The sequence below is a fragment of the Lepidochelys olivacea genome (assembly GCF_965140295.1).
Source record: "Lepidochelys olivacea isolate rLepOli2 genome assembly, chromosome: 7".
Taxonomy (NCBI): Eukaryota; Metazoa; Chordata; order Testudines; family Cheloniidae; genus Lepidochelys; species Lepidochelys olivacea.
Window position 1 is genome coordinate 57602143 of NC_140417.1, and position 17711 is coordinate 57619853.

The window sequence follows — 17711 nt, forward strand, 5'->3', positions numbered from 1 at the left end:
AGGCTTGATAAAAATCCTCACCAATTTGCATAGGTGAACACAGACCCAAACCCTTGGATCTTAAGGACAATGAAAAAGCAATCAGGTTCTTAAAAGAAGAATTTTAATTGAAGAAAAAGTAAAAGAATCACCTCTGTAAAATCAGGATGGTAAATACCTTACAGGGTAATTAGATTCAAAACATAGAGAATCCCTCTAGGCAAAACCTTAAGTTACAAAAAGACACAAAAACAGGAATATACATTCCATTCAGCACAACTTATTTTATCAGCCATTTAAACAAAACAGAATCTAATGCATATCTAACTAAATTGCTTATTAGCCCTTTACAGGAGTTCTATGCATTCCTGCTCTGGTCCCGGCAAAAGCAACACACAGACAGACAAACCCTTTGTCGCCCCCGCCCCCCTCCAGATTTGAAAGTATCTTGTCTCCTCATTGGTCATTTTGGTCAGGTGCCAGAGAGTTTCTCTTAGGGTTTTGCCTCTGGCCAGGAGGGATTTTATAGCACTGTATAGAGAAAGGTGGTTACCCTTCCCTTTATATTTATGACAGGGGCCATGCCCCAAACTGAAGAGACATAGGTAGGAAGTAAGTAGCCCGGGGCAGCAGACTTAGACTCACTGCAGGGAGGATCCGGCTATTGGTTGCTCTGCACAGGGCCATGGGCTGGGTCCCAGTGGAGATAGGAGGAGCCAGGCCTCGCTACCATACCCTCTTAAGGGCAAAGCCTAGATGCAGGTGGCGAGGAGAAGGTTCCTGGCTTAGGGTCAGGAAGAGGCACTTACCACCCTGAAACAGAGGCAAGGTCTCAAAAGTAGGGTGTGCTAATCACTATGCCGCCCAGCCCTCTGAGCACCCTATCACAGTGTCCAATCATTACTCTTCAAATTTGCCCAATTTCTGCCCTCTCACTCTCTCTCCAGTTAATATATTCCAAAGCAAAACTGGTATTTAAAATACATTATGCTGCAGTGTGGCTGAGTGGATAGAGCACAGGACTGGGACTCAGAAGACTAGGGTTTTATTCCCAGCTCTGCCATTGGCCTGCTGGGTAACCTTGGACAACTTACTTCACCTTCGTGCCTGGGTTTCCCCATATGTAAAATGAGGATACTCATACTTACCTCCTTTTAAAGCATTTTGCAATCTACTGATTAAAAGCACTATATAAGAGCTAAATGTTATTACTGTATCATCGTCATGGGATGGTTCTGTATTTTTAAGTCTTAGGCTTAGGTCATAATAGCTACTTCTAAGGTTTTGGCAGCAGGTAAGCCAGCCTGCTTCCCAGCAGGTTCCCACAGGGTACTCAGATATGATGGATTCTTATGACCTGTATCCTTGGTCTAAAAGGGAACAAATAAACCAACCAACAAAAATACCCTATGGAAGCCCCAGCATTAGCACATCTAAGCATGGAAACACTCTAAACACCATATCTAACTAGTGAGCAGGGAATCTCAAAAGGTTTACAGACTGTATGCTTATCTGAATCATTGGAGAACCTAATCGTGACATGAGAGACAGAAAAAATAAAAAACAAACAAAAAAACAAATCCCCTCACCAAAGAAATCCAACAAACTTTTTTCTAACCTGGACCCCTTGAGACATGTTCAGTCAATCATAGAAACAGAACCAATACCATGTGATTGGTTGTGACCAATCACAACCAATCTATTCAGCTCAAAATTTAACAGAGAATGCAAATAAATAAATAAAAGCCCATCCCATTTTTGCACCTTGAAAAGGATTTAGAGTTTTTTAAAAACTGCTCCCCAGATTGCACGGATTTCAACAATTTGAAAATACATTTTGACATAAAATAACTCTCATGACAAACACCTGACCCAGTTCAACATAGTCTTGAAAAAGTCCTACTACTGATTTTTCTTCTAAAACTAAAATCTGACTTCCCAGAAGGACATGGTAGAACGCTAAAATCAGACTATATAACTGGATATAAATGAAAAGGCCATGGGACAGTGTTTCTCAAAATTGTGATGGGCAAAAGACTGCTAAGCGAGAAGAAATGTATGCAGTGTAGTTGTAGCCATATTTAGCAAGATCTACACAGTGAACGTAAAAATTCACATAATAATCATTACACCATACCTTTCATCTAGAGGAACTGGCTCACAGCATGCTTTATAGATTATATGTCATTCACCATCTTCTATCTTCAGCTGTTGAGCAATGTTTCTAGGGCTCTTGAATAACAACTCCACCCCAGAGAAGGCTGTTTCAAATGTACACGGAGGTGTTTGAGATTTTATGACAAACCTGTCAGTGCAGCATACAACTGCCCGCAGTGTTACTTATCAGTTCAGGACAGATGGTCATCTTCTCAGAACTGAGGGGGATTTACAATGTAATTACAAGGTACAATGTAATTACTTAAGCTGAAATATGGCCAGCACAAAGAAGGTTACACCTTTGCTTTTGTGCTAAGTGCCATGGGATCTTTGAAGACCTCAATTGCTCAGGTGTTTAATTTTGCATCTCATCTGAAAGATGAGCTTCCAACAGTTCAATATCTCTTACCCCATACTTGGCCACAAAACTTAGACTGAAAAGAAAGAGTATTACTGTCCATCCAGTTAGCAACACCATTTCCAGCAAGATTTCCTTGGCGGCCTCCCATACAAGTATGGACTAGGCCCACCCTTGTTTCACTCATGAGGTCAGAAGAGCTCACAGCTCAGGATGTTATGGTTATGAAATTACTTGCAGATGCTCAATTTAAGTTATAAATGTACCTAAAAGAACCCTCTGCACACTACTAAGTAAAATGTGATCAGCTGAAATGGGCAAACTGTGAAGGAAAAGCTTCAGTGACAGATTTTCCCTTCCCTTTTCTGATTCTGCTTCCAAGGCAATCATTTTGTCAATAGTTGTCAGATATCATTTTCCTTTCCAAAATAAAAAAAAAAGTCATAAAATTGTCTCTGAATACAAGAGAACCTTGGTTGGAATTTTCAAAAAGGAACAAAGATCCTTAAAACAAGAAAATGGGTATTACCTGGGGAACTTCATCTATAGTAGCGACATTTTGAAGTACGGGTGCAAATAGGTGTACAACAGTCCACTTCAGCTAGTGAGGAGGGAAAAAACAAACAGAGCAATATCTCAACCACACCTCAGCAGCAAGATTGCAATTCCTAAACTCTAACCCACGTCTACATAGCTGAATAATTCTGGATATGTTAAAACAACTACTTGCCATTACCGATTTCATACAGGTTTTATAGCACCTTATGAACAATGTAGTGACCATTCCTCAACTCAGGTCAGTAGGATTCTATTCCAACTGAGAGATCAGTAAGAAGCTAATGATGTTTACTAATAGCCCTTAAAGCTAATAGCTCATTTCAGTTAAACATGAGAGTAATAATCTCTTTATGGCCTTTCCTGTCTTTCCTGTAAAAATAGCTGAAGTTTAACAGAAAAGACTATTGTGAAATAGTTTTCAATTAAATTAAATCTTGACAATCACATTACCATGCATCTACTCAACTCCCCAGTAATGTATTCAATATACATTACTGACTTCTAAGGATTTAAATCAGAAATGTTGGACACAAGCCTTTTACCAGCCTTTCAACAAACTCTGTAAAAGGAAGTTTTGCCACTAACTTCACCAGTTGCAGGCCTTGAATCCACATTTACAGAGGAACTACACTTTAGCCAGTTCCAAAAAAAACCTTCTGTAAAGATCCAGAAGGATCTCGCTCTGCTTTCCACCACCCATGGAGTTCTAACTCCAAAGCATTAGCCCAAAAAACTCACCCTATGACAAGGGAAGTTATTATTTTATTTTGAAAGTTAAACAAGCACTGAGCTGGAGTAACAAAACCACATCTTGACCTTGAGTACCAATAGCGGGATACAGGAAGTTGGGAAATTTCCAACTTGAAATGTTTCCTTCAGCATTTATATGGATAATTAAGGAAATCTACATTTATATTAGCTAGGAGAACACAATCAGGGTATAAGCCAAACACTAACTACGAGGGGTTTGGAAGAGGCGTCCATTAAAGGCATGCTAGTGCATAATTACAGGGTTTGAGTTACGAAGCCTAGAGTCTCTTTCTTTAAAACAGGGATTCTGTGAACCACTGCAGAGGAAAGAAACAGATTTTCTCCAGACTAACTTTAATATCACACGCTCTAGTAACTCACCAATAAGAGAAAAAGTAATCAACCCTTCTGACTAAATAGCATCAAGAAAATGTATAGAAGGAGCTTTCTTAATATGGAAGTAGCAGAGCCTGCTGCCAAAGGGGAAAAACAGGTTTAGAAACAGACCTGGGACTCTCACTCCTGGGACTGCAAAAGGATAAACAGATCCCACAAGTAGGCACCAGGCATGATTGCAGCTAATTCGTATGACCCACACTGGAGGGTCATCAACTCATACTTAGTGTTTGTTTGCTAGGGAGTAAAACAGACTCCTTATCTTCCAGGTTGGAGAGTGTGATGTTACCACATGGAATAGGCTGATTCCATACAGAAGAGGAATGGAGCGAAAAAGTATTCCAAAATGAAGGAGACCACAGATCAACCACTTACAGCTAAAACTGGAAGAAACACCATGTGCTACAGGCAGCAAATGTGAGACTCTAGTAAACCTCCTAGGAGAGGATGTTCCACAACCAAGCAGGACTAGCTTCCAGCCTGGACCTTCAGACAGAAAGCAGACTCACGCCACCCAACCTGCCCCCAAATGCTTGCTGAGATACAAACCATAAGGGTTAAAATCTGTTGATTTTTTTTTTTAAAAAGAGATGTTATTAAGCATGTAGGGCAAAATTCAGAGGCAACAAACTATGGGTAAGTTACCCATACTGACTTAGATAATTAATATTTATTTACGGGCTAAGTAGATGTAATTCATACAGCAAAGTGATAGAAGGGGGCAGAGGGGTTGTAGCCGGAGAGCATAAGAAGATAGCCACGGCTTTCTTTGTTCCATCCTTTCTTACACTCTCTTGCTGGTTGCTCTTCCTGCTACAACCCTGCCCTTCTAAACCTTTACCATGTAAATTATGCCCACATAACCCATTTGTAATTTACATCTCATCAGAATTTGGCCTTTCCTGAACATTTAATCCTAACCTGTGAAATTTCCCTCTCCTGGGTTTGTTCCACTATATGAATATTCTTTTGATCTGTTTTTTGGACAGTAAAAGTTTAAAAACATCTAGGTATGCTTTGAAATTTGTAGATGACCCAAAATGCAAACATACAGTACATTTTTGACTATTATATTGATACGTAATAAAATCTTTGGCTTGGATGGAGGCACAGTAAGACTAAATAGAATTGTTGTGTATGGCACAAGGACATAATATGCTAGAAAAGAAAGACTGTCAAGTGGTTCAGTCATTAGAATCCAATCAATCACTCTCCTACTTTTTTGGTGTTATGTTTCACTCTACACAAAGAAAAACAGATGCTTTAAGTCTTCTTTTCCCTTAGATCACAACAAGAAAACAATCAAGAACAAAAGTAAAGTCTCCAGGAGAGTGCCTAGGGTGTGTCTCTCCCCACTGTAATAGTCCATTCTGTGCGGACTACAATATCGCTGCCAGTCAATGCCAAAAGCAGAGCCCATGAAAATTTAAAGATGAAGTACACAAGAGTCAAAACACTCACTTAACTGCATACCCATCATACTATTTAGCGCAAAAAATGAACAGCAGCAGAAGCTATCACACTACAACCTCACTAATAATACCATCACACCCTGCACACAATACACCCTGCTGTCTTTAATTCTTATGCAGAATGGATGGCTGAAATTTGTATTTTGCTGACGTTAGACCACAGCGATCCCCAGTCTTGTGCGGCTGATTGTTTAAATGATTAATACAACAATAAAGGAACAAAGGGGCCAGGAATTCCTTGTGCAGTCAATACTCACAATATTCATGGAAATTTTGGTGCAGAAAGTACACAGAATGAGGCCCCATGTGGTAATTTGATGAAGAACTGTTATTATTAGTCAGAAAGGGTTGGGATAATTTCCTATGAAAACAAGGTTCTGACATTACCTGTTCCTCTCTCTCTTTTTCTTTGGTCTTGCTCCTAGAGACTCTGGAAGAGGTGACATCCCGAGCTGGAATTACAGAGATCTGATGCAGTGGCATGTTCATTACACCGTCCTGTTTGGTCCTCTCATTTAAAGGAAGGAGTCTTTGATGCAGGACTCATTTAGTGCCATTGCTGGGCGTTACACCTAAAGAAAGAATGAAAAGCGTTAGCATTGTTTGAAATTCAATTATTCTGATTATTATTTAACCATACAAGTTAAACAACAAATCAGACTAACACTTCATATCTGCTCTTTGGATAACAGAACAGAAGTAAGCTTTCACACACTGGCTGGAGCAGGAATTGAAACTCGGAGGCAGACATGTTCACACCTAGAACAGAGATTCCAATCCACACCCAGGATGGAGAGGGAACTGGGGTTATGGAGCTTTTCATGGGCAATCTTAATTCTGGCATTTCCTAACTTTTGAGTGCCTTACTTGGCTATCTTAATAATGTTGCCCAGTCTCCTTGCTGAGCCAGAACCAGTTTCTGCTTCTTACTTCCCCCTACTCTAATCTGGCTCCCAATCCCAGTCTCCTCCCTCTGGCTCCTTATCCAATCTAAATCCCAACTCAGGCTCCTTGTCCCAGTCTCCCCCTCTTCCCAGCTCCTTGTTCTAGTCTCTTCACTCAGCAGTCTCAGTTCTCCCATCACCCCTTGCTCCTTGTCAGATCTGTCTCCCATTCTCCTCCCCATCAGGTTCCTAGTCCCAGTCTCTTGGTCCAGCCAGTCCCCAGTTTCCCCCCACCCCTCTTCCTAGCTCCTCAGCTGATCTCAGTATTTCCCCTCCCAGACAACTGGCTCCCAGTCATTCCCCATTTCCCTCTCCAAATTTCAAGTTCTTGCTCCAAAGAAAGGGGGTTAAATCAGCTTAACTGCATGTCTCCGGGGTGTGGATATTTCACACCCCTGAGTAACTTTTCAGTGTAGTGCAGCCCTAAACATGCAAAGTTTTAGCCCACAATGTGGAAATAGGATGTTATGACAAACTGTTATGCAGACTTAACTATAATGAATGCAGCTGTGAATAGCAATTAAGGTGCTCTGACACTATGGTGATGAGTGAATGCTGTATACAGAATAGAACTGAGCAAGTTGGTGGCCTCTGTCCAGTTCCTAATGGACATAGCACCACAATTGCTACCAAAGAGATCAAAACAGGAATGACTCAGAGACTAAACTACCTTTCCCCACTACCTGAGGTAGTCACTCCAGATCAGGGAAAGGAAGTTTGCACTGTCACTGATTGTGTTGCACTTGCTGTGTCGATATGAAAACAGGATTTCCATTTCCAGGGCTGTACTGTAATTCCCGTGCTAGAGCTGCTCAAAACATACCAATTCTTTTTCATAGGAAATTACAAACAAAATTATCCTGGAAATTTCCCCATGAAGATATTTCTGGCTTTTGCATTGAAAAAAAAAAAAAACAAACAATTGAAAATTTATACCTATCTAGATAGGTTTTTAAAAACCAATTGGGGGGTGTTGGTAAACATTTTCAGTGTCTGAGAAAAGCCAAGTAGGTGAGGGAATAGCTTTTATTATTGGTGGAAGAGACACGCTTTGAAGTTTACACAGAGCTCTTCTTCAGTTTTAGTTTTCTCATCAGAACCACACCCCAAGAAAACATTGACCAACAAGAAAAGACTCTATTGGTCAAAAAGCCATTTTTAAGTTAATTTTTTTAAAGATTATATACTTCAAAACAGCTCTGTCCAACACCTTTCATGTCCACAAAGAAACAAAAATGATACATTTATACAGAAGTGAGCTTTGTAACTTCTCTTGGCATTTGTAGAAATAATATTCATACATTAGCAGTGGGAAGAAATCTCTTGAAAGAAGAGTCAAACACAAGAATACTATGAAGCATGGGGATTGCTATTTTTATTACAGTAGTGCCTAGCACCCTGAGCCACCAATCAGAAACCCATTGTGTTAGGTACTGTACACACATACATCCTTCTTTCACTAGCATAACTTTCAACCAAAACAAAGAGTTATCAGTATTACAAGTAGACAATCAAGAGAGCAATAGTTTGCCTCGTGTTTAAGATTCCAGAAACACATATTGCGAAATTAGCAATATTGATCTGAAAAGCAAAAAGTAATTAGCAACACCTTTTATTAGATTAGCAAGTTTCTATTAAATGAAAAATTTAGAAATACTTCAGGTCACAGAGTGTTTAGTTTGAACCTACCCTGCAACAAATTAAGCACAATGGTATTTAAAGGAAGGGATTAGAGAGGAATTAACACAACAGGGGCTGCATTAAATAAGACTACATGAATCAAGATATATTATGGAAACAAAAGAAAACTACAACTTTGGGTTTGTTTTTTTTAAAACTCTGTGACAGCTGAAAATGGAGGTGTGCAGATAGGGGTCCAATATATTATAGAGCTCATCCACATGGAAGTGGTATAACCCAGTATTCAGTATCTTTGCTTAACACATATTGTACAAATATATTAAGTAATAATGTTTAATTGAACATTTTAAAGAAAGGCCAGGCTTCCAAGGACTTCTAATTCTGCATAGGACTGATTCTGTTCCCATTAAAGTTAGTTGGAGCTTTGCCACTGACTAGAATGGGAGCAGGATCTGCCTTTAACCCTCACAATGTCAATGAAGGTAGTTAACTACTGCTGCATACTTTTGTAGCTCTTTTCAGCTGTAAATCCCCAGGCACTATATAAAGGGGTTGATGTCCTCAATATCCTCATTTTACAGATGGAGAAACTGAGGTACAGAAAATGAAGAGACTTAACCAAGGTCATACAAAAAGCCAGTAGCAGAGCCAGGAATAGAACCCGAGTTTCTTGTGGTCTATCTGCTGGATCATTCTGCCTGCCCACATATGGGGCCAAGTTGACCTCAATGGAGATACAGGTATACACCAGTGTGGGGATCTGGCCCATAGCATATATAGAAGAATACTAACAATTATAAGGCATATCAAAACCACTGAAGATAATGCATGCATAGCATTTAGATGTCAAGCATGTGGAAAAGAAAAAAAAAGTATCCTCTATGTTTATTCCTCTCAGATGAATGAAGAGCAAATTTTTCAGACGGGTTATTTCCTTCGTTGTAGAGGGTTTGGGGAGAAGATGAGTGCATGTGGGACTTATCAGTAATAGTTAATCCAAGTCAGAGCACAAATAAAATGTGACGCATGCCCACGTGTCCGACACAAACCTGTTTAGCCTCATTTTCCAAAAGGTATCGCCAGATGATAAAAGCCGGACAGTATATAACCACAGGAGGAGCGAGACAAGACTATCAAACTGCGGTAAACAAACTAAGAGTGGAAGTTACTTTTCCCAAGTGCACAAAGGAAATGAAGCATAATAGTTGATCTACTAATGAAAATATGTACAGTAAATTGCCCTCCCTATGCTATTAATGCTGAGGATTAGAGGGGGATCAGTGCTGTGCCCATCTCTAAAGTTAGAGCAGGCAGCATGTAGAGTACAGATAGTGCCCAGCTAGCATGGGTATAAATAGCAATGTAGATGGTGAGGCATGATTTAGGTGGGTAGAGTAGAGTGCCCTACACGCCTGCACCCCCAGGATATATATATCCTATAGGGGCTCTCTCCATGCAGTGCCTGCCTGGTCAACACTGCTATTTTTAGCAGTGTAGTGTCCCTCTGCTGGAGCTTTTCTCCCACACAATGAAAGGCTCTAGCAGCTCCCCTCCTGCCAGGGTCTCCTCCTCCTCCCCACTATTCACTGCTGTCAGAGCCTTCTATTGCAGAGTGTAGCAACACACGGGCACCGCAATGACAAGTGTGGATATAGCCTGCCTTTCCTAGCGGCATGTAGCTACTTGTGCATTGCCTGTTCTCTACATCATAAGAGTATCAGGGTTGGAAGGGACCTCAGGAGGTCATCCGGTCCAATCCCCTGCTCAAAGCAGGACCAATCCCCAACAATCCCCCTTATCATGATAAGTGTAGACATAGCCTAAGGGGGAGCCTGCAATTTACAGGCTGTTGAGCCTTATGGCTACACTGGGAACAACAGGTTTCAGAGTGACAGCCGTGTTAGTCTGTATTCGCAAAAAGAAAAGGAGTACTTGTGGCACCTTAGAGACTAATCAATTTATTTGAGCATAAGCTTTCGTGAGCTACAGCTCACTTCATCGGATGCATGCTATGGAAAGTGTAGAAGATCTTATTATATACACACAAAAAGCATGAAAAAATACCTCCTCCCACCCCACTCTCCTGCTGGTAATAGCTTATCCAAAGTGACCACTCTCCTTACATTGTGTATGATAATCAAGGTGGGCCATTTCCAGCACAAATCCAGGTTTTCTCACTCCAACCCCTCAGACAGAGACAAACACCTACAAGATCTCTATCAAGCATTCTTACAACTACAATACCCACCTGCGGAAGTGAAGAAACAGATTGATAGAGCCAGAAGAGTTCCCAGAAGTCACCTACTACAGGACAAGTCTAACAAAGAAAACAACAGAACGCCACTAGCCGTCACCTTCAGCCCCCAACTAAAACCCCTCCAACGCATTATTACGGATCTACAACCTATCCTGAAGGATGACCCAACACTCTCACAAATCTTGGGAGACAGGCCAGTCCTTGCCTACAGACAGCCCCCCAACCTGAAGCAAATACTCACCAGCAACCACATATCACACAACAGAACCACTAACCCAGGAACCTATCCTTGAAACAAAGCCCGTTGCCAACTGTGCCCACATAGCTATTCAGGGGACACCATCACAGGGCCTAATCACATCAGCCACACTATCAGAGGCTCGTTCACCTGCACATCCACCAATGTGATATATGCCATCATGTGCCAGCAATGCCCCTCTGCCATGTACATTGGTCAAACTGGACAGTCTCTACGTAAAAGAATAAATGGACACAAATCAGATGTCAAGAATTATAACATTCATAAACCAGTCGGAGAACACTTCACTCTCTCTGGTCACGCGATTACAGACATAAAAGTCGCTATTTGACAACAAAAAAACTTCAAATCCAGACTTCAACGAGAAACTGCTGAATTGGAATTCATTTGCAAATTGGATACAATTAACCTAGGCTTGAATAGAGACTGGGAGTGGCTTAGTCATTATGCAAGGTAGCCTATTTCCCCTTGTTTTTTCCTAACACCCCCCCCCCCGCGCCAACGTTCTTGTTAAACCCTGGATTTGTGCTGGAAATGGCCCACCTTGATTATCATACACAATGTAAGGAGAGTGGTCACTTTGGATAAGCTATTACCAGCAGGAGAGTGGGGTGGGAGGAGGTATTTTTTCATGCTTTTTGTGTGTATATAATAAGATCTTCTACACTTTCCACAGCATGCATCCGATGAAGTGAGCTGTAGCTCACGAAAGCTTATGCTCAAATAAATTGGTTAGTCTCTAAGGTGCCACAAGTACTCCTTTTCTTTTTGCGAATACAGACTAACACGGCTGTTATGCTCAAATAAATTGGTTTCAGAGTAAGCTTTCGTGAGCTACAGCTCACTTCATCGGATGCATACCTTGGAAAGTGTAGAAGATCTTTTTATATACACACAAAGCATGAAAAAATACCTCCTCCCACCCCACTCTCCTGCTGGTAATAGCTTATCTAAAGTGACCACTCTCCCCACAATGTGTATGATAATCAAGGTGGGCCACTTCCAGCACAAATCCAGGTTTTCTCACCCCTCCACCCCCCACAAACTCACTCTCCTGCTGGCAATAGCTTATCCAAAGTGACCACTCTCCTTACGTTGTGCATGACGGAAGTGGCCCACCTTGATTATCATACACATTGTGGGGAGAGTGGTCACTTTGGATAAGCTATTACCAGCAGGAGAGTGGGGTGGGAGGAGGTATTTTTTCATGCTTTGTGTGTATATAAAAAGATCTTCTACACTTTCCACAGCATGCATCCGATGAAGTGAGCTGTAGCTCACGAAAGCTTATGCTCAAATAAATTGGTCAGTCTCTAAGGTGCCACAAGTCCTCCTTTTCTTACTGGGAGCAACAGAAGAGTTAAAAAGCACCTCGTTTCTGTCAGGTTGTATTAAACAAGCCAGACCTGCTTCTCTATAGGCAGATAATACCTTCTATGACAGCTTGTGTTAGAATTCTTCAAAAGAGTTAAACTAGTAGTCCTAATCCAATTAGATTATCAGAAAGTATACAATACGGTCTCACCCTCATGAGGCTGCTAAGGAAACCTAGTAGCTGCTGTGTGAGAGATAAAAGCTTATCATGGATTACAGGCATGGCTAGAAAACCATAGAAATATCAAACAGCTCCAAACTGGTAGGTCAAACTATACGTTCTCCTAGGACTCAGTGCTGGGGTCACTATTTTATCCTCAGGATGACATATCACTAGCTCTACTGCAATAATTAAATGATAAACTTACTAGAAGTGATCAATTGACTTGTATACAAAGTACAGACACTCGACGCTAGTAGAAAGGCAACACCGCCTGATGGAAAATGTGATCTCAATCCAGCTCCAAATGCACGGATGTCCACATGAAATCAAACAATCCAAATTCCTACCCTCACAGCTGGCACCAATGTGGCCCCTTTGGTGGCAGCCTCATTAGAGAAGTCAAGGGCTGAAGAGGCCATGGGTACTGGACTGCAATTCTCACCCCAGAGGCAATTCCTCCAGGTCATGGATGAGGCACACTGCCAGGACTGTGACTGGGGAAGCTTGAATTTCCACTGCCCATTCTGTACTCATTATGGCTTTGTCTACACTGGAGTCTGTTCTAAAAATTCCCACCATTGAAGCTGCAACAGTCAATGGTGCAATTGCTACCAGAGAGAGCATGCCAGCAACTGTCAGGGTTTCAACAGCACTGGAGTGAAATCCTGATTCCACTAAAGTCCATGGGAATTTTGCCATTGACTTCAGTGGAACCAAGACCTGCTCTGAGCAAGGTAGACAAAACAGTTGTTAAAATATCAGCAGTCATCTGGATCTTTATCCACATTACTGCTCCAATTAGGCTACCACTGGTAGAACTACACTAGCGATAGCAATGAGGAGAAATTTTAGGGAAGAGAGAATACCATAGATGCAGCCACCGTGTAATGACAGCAGCCTTCACTCATGGGTGCAAGAGTGAGAATCTATTACAATAATGCATACATCAATGTTCTACAACCTGTGGGACCTCACAGATGGACACAATAAATCCCTGCTTCAAATACTGCTAGCTAGCGTGCGTGCATTTGGGACATTAGCTCCTCTTTCTAGCAGTGCTTCTGCACATGTGCTTTAACAATCTGTACGCAAAAAGGAGGGAAGCTGAAGCAGGAGCAGCAGTGAGGCTGCCTTTAAGAGTCTCTTAGGCCAAATCACTTAACTTCTCTGTCCCTCGGTTTCTCCGTCTACAAAATGGGGATAACATGGACTTATCTCATGAATCATCTGAGAGGTATGTCATAAGAAAAGCTTATAACTAAATAGACTTTCAGGCTCTGCTGGTTTTCCCCCAATTTCAGGGTTCTCTCCCCTGTTGATCTGAAGTGCTAGTTTGAAGGCCGAGTTCCTTTTTGCCAGGCATCCCTTCACAGGCCTGGGTGAGTATAGTACTTCAAACAGACCATGGCTTCCTTTCTAGAGGTGTGTTAACTAATGAGATCCAGGTTGAGGCAAAGATGTACAATGTAAACTAAGCTCTCTGAATAGGCAATTTAAATAATACAAACAAAATACCACCACATTCCCCTACTACTTGACATATTTTCATTGATGGCATTGACACTGTAGTGGCATTGTCAGCAGATTTACACAGATACTTCCAATTTAAAGGCACACTGGTCAAAATGGGGGGGAGGGGTGTAATATATATGTATATTTTTAAACTGCTCTTACAGTGAAGGTTCACAGAAATATTTTCAGTACTGCTTTTCTCTTGAATTCAAATGGAAGAAAAAAAAAAAACTTTTAATTCCAAAGGAAATACTTTTTCCACATGATGCACAACTGGCCTGTGGAATTCATTGCCACAACATATCATTGAGGTCAAGAGCTTAGCAGGATTAAAAATAAAGGGCCAGGCTTTACAAAAGTAAGCATTAAAAACAATTTTAAAACCTTAATTTTGTAACAGCTGTAAACCACCATGTTTCAGGACATGACTGCTTCCATCTAAGCAGGGATTAGGAAGAAATTTCTCCTATGCGGAGGTTATTCCATAATTGACTACTGCAGGGTTTGTTGCACCTTCCTTCAGCACACCTAGCACTGGCCACCATTGGTGCAGCATACTGCTCTAGATGGATTACTGGTCTGATTTGGTATGGCAATTCTTATGGGATTATTTCCAACAAATAAACATTCTCCTGCAGTGTTTGCAATCTGATTATTGCAGCACTGTGCTCCTGCATGAAAATGTGACAGTGAATGTGACTTGAAACGTGTCAAATTTCATTTTTTAAAAAAGCATAAATTGTAGTAAGTAAATTAGACTTTTAAAAAAACCTGTTTGAATAATTTAATGTGTTGCATAACAAAAGTAAGGAAAGATATGTGATTTATTTTATTTTAGGTGACAGTGTTCCTCTAATGCATTCAGTGACATCGCCATGGGAAGTGATCTTGCCAAATTTCACCGGCTAAGCAGGACGAATCCTGGTCAATACTTGGATGGGAGACCCCCAGGGGGTCCCCAACCTGCTAAAGAATTAGGTGGAGGATTCAGCAACTGGCATCCCTCCCTCCAAGCCCTGGTCTACACTTGGGGGGGGGGGGGGGGGAGAGAGAGAGAGACCTAAAATACGCAACTTCAGCTACTGGAATAGCATAGCTGAAGTCAGTGTATAGTAGGTCGACCTACCAGGCCGTGAGGACGGTGGCGAGTCGACCGCTGCTGCTCCCCTGTCAACTCCGCTTCCGCCTATTGCGAGCTGGAGTTCCGGAGTCAACGGGGAGTGCGTTTGGGGAAGACCTGCCCAAAGTCAGAAGTGAATCAATCTGTCAACAAAGTGTTAGGTGGCATTGTTCTTGTGAAGGTGTTGATGTGAAATCTTAAACACTTGTGAATGTTAGGAGTCCCCCTGACATTTTCCAGAAGAACAGAGTGACCTGGCCATGTTCCTGCTTGGGTTGTTACTTTGCTTACTACTTCGCAGTTTCAACTGAATAAGATATCTGTCTTCTTTCTGTAGGCTACAAATGTAGGCTTCAATAATCTTTTCTGGAGATAACAGATGTGCATTCTCAAAAAGAGGATCTTGCATCTACATTTTATTTTGTTTTACTGTAGCTTAATCAGTATTTTGTTAGCAGCACAGTTAAAGGCATATTATCAAAGCTCATGGGCTCATCATCCAGTTGCAAACATGAAAACTAAACCTATTTTCTATTCCAGAAGTTTAAAATTAGGAAAAAAAAAGAAAACACTTTTCTCTCTCTCCTTACCCCACTCTACCTATGTTGGTGTTTCCATTTATTGTAAATGGCCAAGAGCCGAGTGATCCAGATTCTGTTCTCAGATTCGGTGGTGCAAAACTGGAGCAGTGCCACAGAAGTTTGTGGCGTTAATCTGGATTTACACCACTTTAACAGAGCACATAAACTTTCATAGTGTACTAGTTCAGTAGAAACTTTGCAGCTTGTTGATATTAATTTTTCCTCAGTTCCCCCTTTTTTCCCCCACTTGCTACTAGCCTAAAAATAAAAGTTTTCTTGCAAGAATGTTAATGTTTTCTTTGAACAATTTTATGGAGCAATTAGGAACAATGAAGTCAACTCTGCCACTATTATATGGGTATGGACTACATGTCATATAGAGATAAATATATATAGTAGATATCGAGACGCTAGAGAACTCACTAAAGAGGTCTGCCAACCTAAATAATTCTATTCAAAGCTGGAGTATTATTGTGTTAGACAAAACAGTTTGTTAGAAAAGAATACTGCTTATCCATTTGCACTATAGCATTGAAAAACTATGGGCCCATATCTCAGAGCACTCAGCTCCACCTGATTTCAACCTCATAGAATCAGGCTCTGTGTTTGCTTAAACAACAGTCCCCATCAAATCAGTTGTTCAGAGTCATTAAGGCCTAGTTTGTTAACATTCAACGGAAAACAAATGCCAATTCTCTGTGTTTTAATAACAAAGAAATAAAGGAGCCATTATGGTCCCTTAGGTTTACACATTATTTGTTTTATAAAATCACTAATTGCAACTGTACTATATAATGAACAGAACAGTGATCGTTATTGAGATTCCTGTGGTATCCATCATGTACAGCTTTTTAGAATACTAAAAATGATCTCAGAAAAATAACCTGGTACAAGCAAAAGGAAATTCAGAGGTAAGGTTCAAATTCCATTCTCAGCAGACCTTGCTGTATCAGGAATTCCTAACAGACACTCAGAGTGAGTCTTAAACAGAATAATGTTCCAACACTCACATAAACATTTTGGTTTTTATGCCAGTCAGCAGCTCTCTACCTGCTCCACATGATTTTAGAATCCATCTTCAAAGGGCACTTCTTGCTCCATCACCTGGACACCCAGCACTGCATCTCCATTTTTCATCAAACTTACTTGGTCAGTGCGTTAAATGCTCCTGAATAAGGGACACATGAATTATGCAAAATCTGTTCTAAGTTGCTCTGAACAGGGTGTAATGTTTGTGACAGGCTGGATCACAACCTTGGGGCTGCCAACTGATGTGCCAAGACTACTTCTGCCCCTGCCATCCCGGGACTCCAGAACCCTGCCTCGTTGTACCAGACACGCTTGCCAGCCACAAACACAGATCCAGGTCTGAACCACGTCCCACAAACTGCAAGCTTAACTGAAATCAGCTTAAGAAGTGTTCCTGTCTTTAACACTCAGATGCCCAACTCCCAATGGGGTCCAACCCCAAATAAATCCATTTTACCCTGTATAAAGCTTATACAGGATAAGCTCATAAATAGTTCACCCTCTATAACACGGATAGAGAGATATACACAGCTGTTTGCCCCCTCCCTCCCCCCCAGGTATTAATGCATACTCTGGGGTACATAATACATGATTTATTAAATACAAAAAGTAGGATTTTAGTGGTTCCAAGTGATGACAGAGAGCAAAGTGAATTACCAATCAAAATAAAATAAAACACGCAAGCCTATGCCTAGTACAGCAAGAAAACTGAGGAGAGATAAAACCTCACCCTCAGAGGTGTTCCAGTAAGCTTCCTTTTGGAGACTAGTCTCCTTCTAGTTTGGGTCCAGCAATCACTCACACCCCCCTGTAGTTACTGTCCTTTGTCCCAGTTTCTTTCAGGTATCCTTGGGGTTGGAGAGGCTCTCTTGAGCCAGCTGAAGACAAAATGGAGGGGTCTCCCAGGGGCTTAAATAGACTCTCTCTTGTGGTTGCAGACCCCCTCCTCTCTCCTATGCAAAGTCTAGCTCCAAGATGGAGTTTTGGAGTCACATGGGCAAGTCACATGTCCATGCATGACTCGGTTTTTACAGGCAGCAGCCATTGTTCACATGCTACCTTGAACGTCCTCAGGTAGACTTCTTATGTGGATTGGAACCTTCCAAGATCCATTGTCCATTAAGTGTTTCTTGATTGGGCATTTAACTTGCACACTGCTCT

General features: G+C 41.3%; 1 protein-coding gene across 3 annotated transcripts in view; it reads right to left on the bottom strand.

Annotated features, from left to right (window-relative positions):
- Window positions 1-17711, bottom strand: part of MARCHF8 (membrane associated ring-CH-type finger 8) — a 173298-nt gene that overhangs the window by 129412 nt on the left and 26175 nt on the right. For 2 of the 3 annotated variants that reach the window (XM_084633909.1, XM_084633908.1), the window contains exon 2: window positions 6058-6242. In XM_084633909.1, coding sequence (XP_084490035.1) covers window positions 6058-6159 — 102 coding nt within the window. In that variant the 5' untranslated portion in view covers window positions 6160-6242. Of the gene's footprint in view, window positions 1-3023; window positions 3096-6057; window positions 6243-17711 lie in introns of all 3 variants that reach the window. The other variant, XM_084633907.1, reaches the window with a different exon arrangement.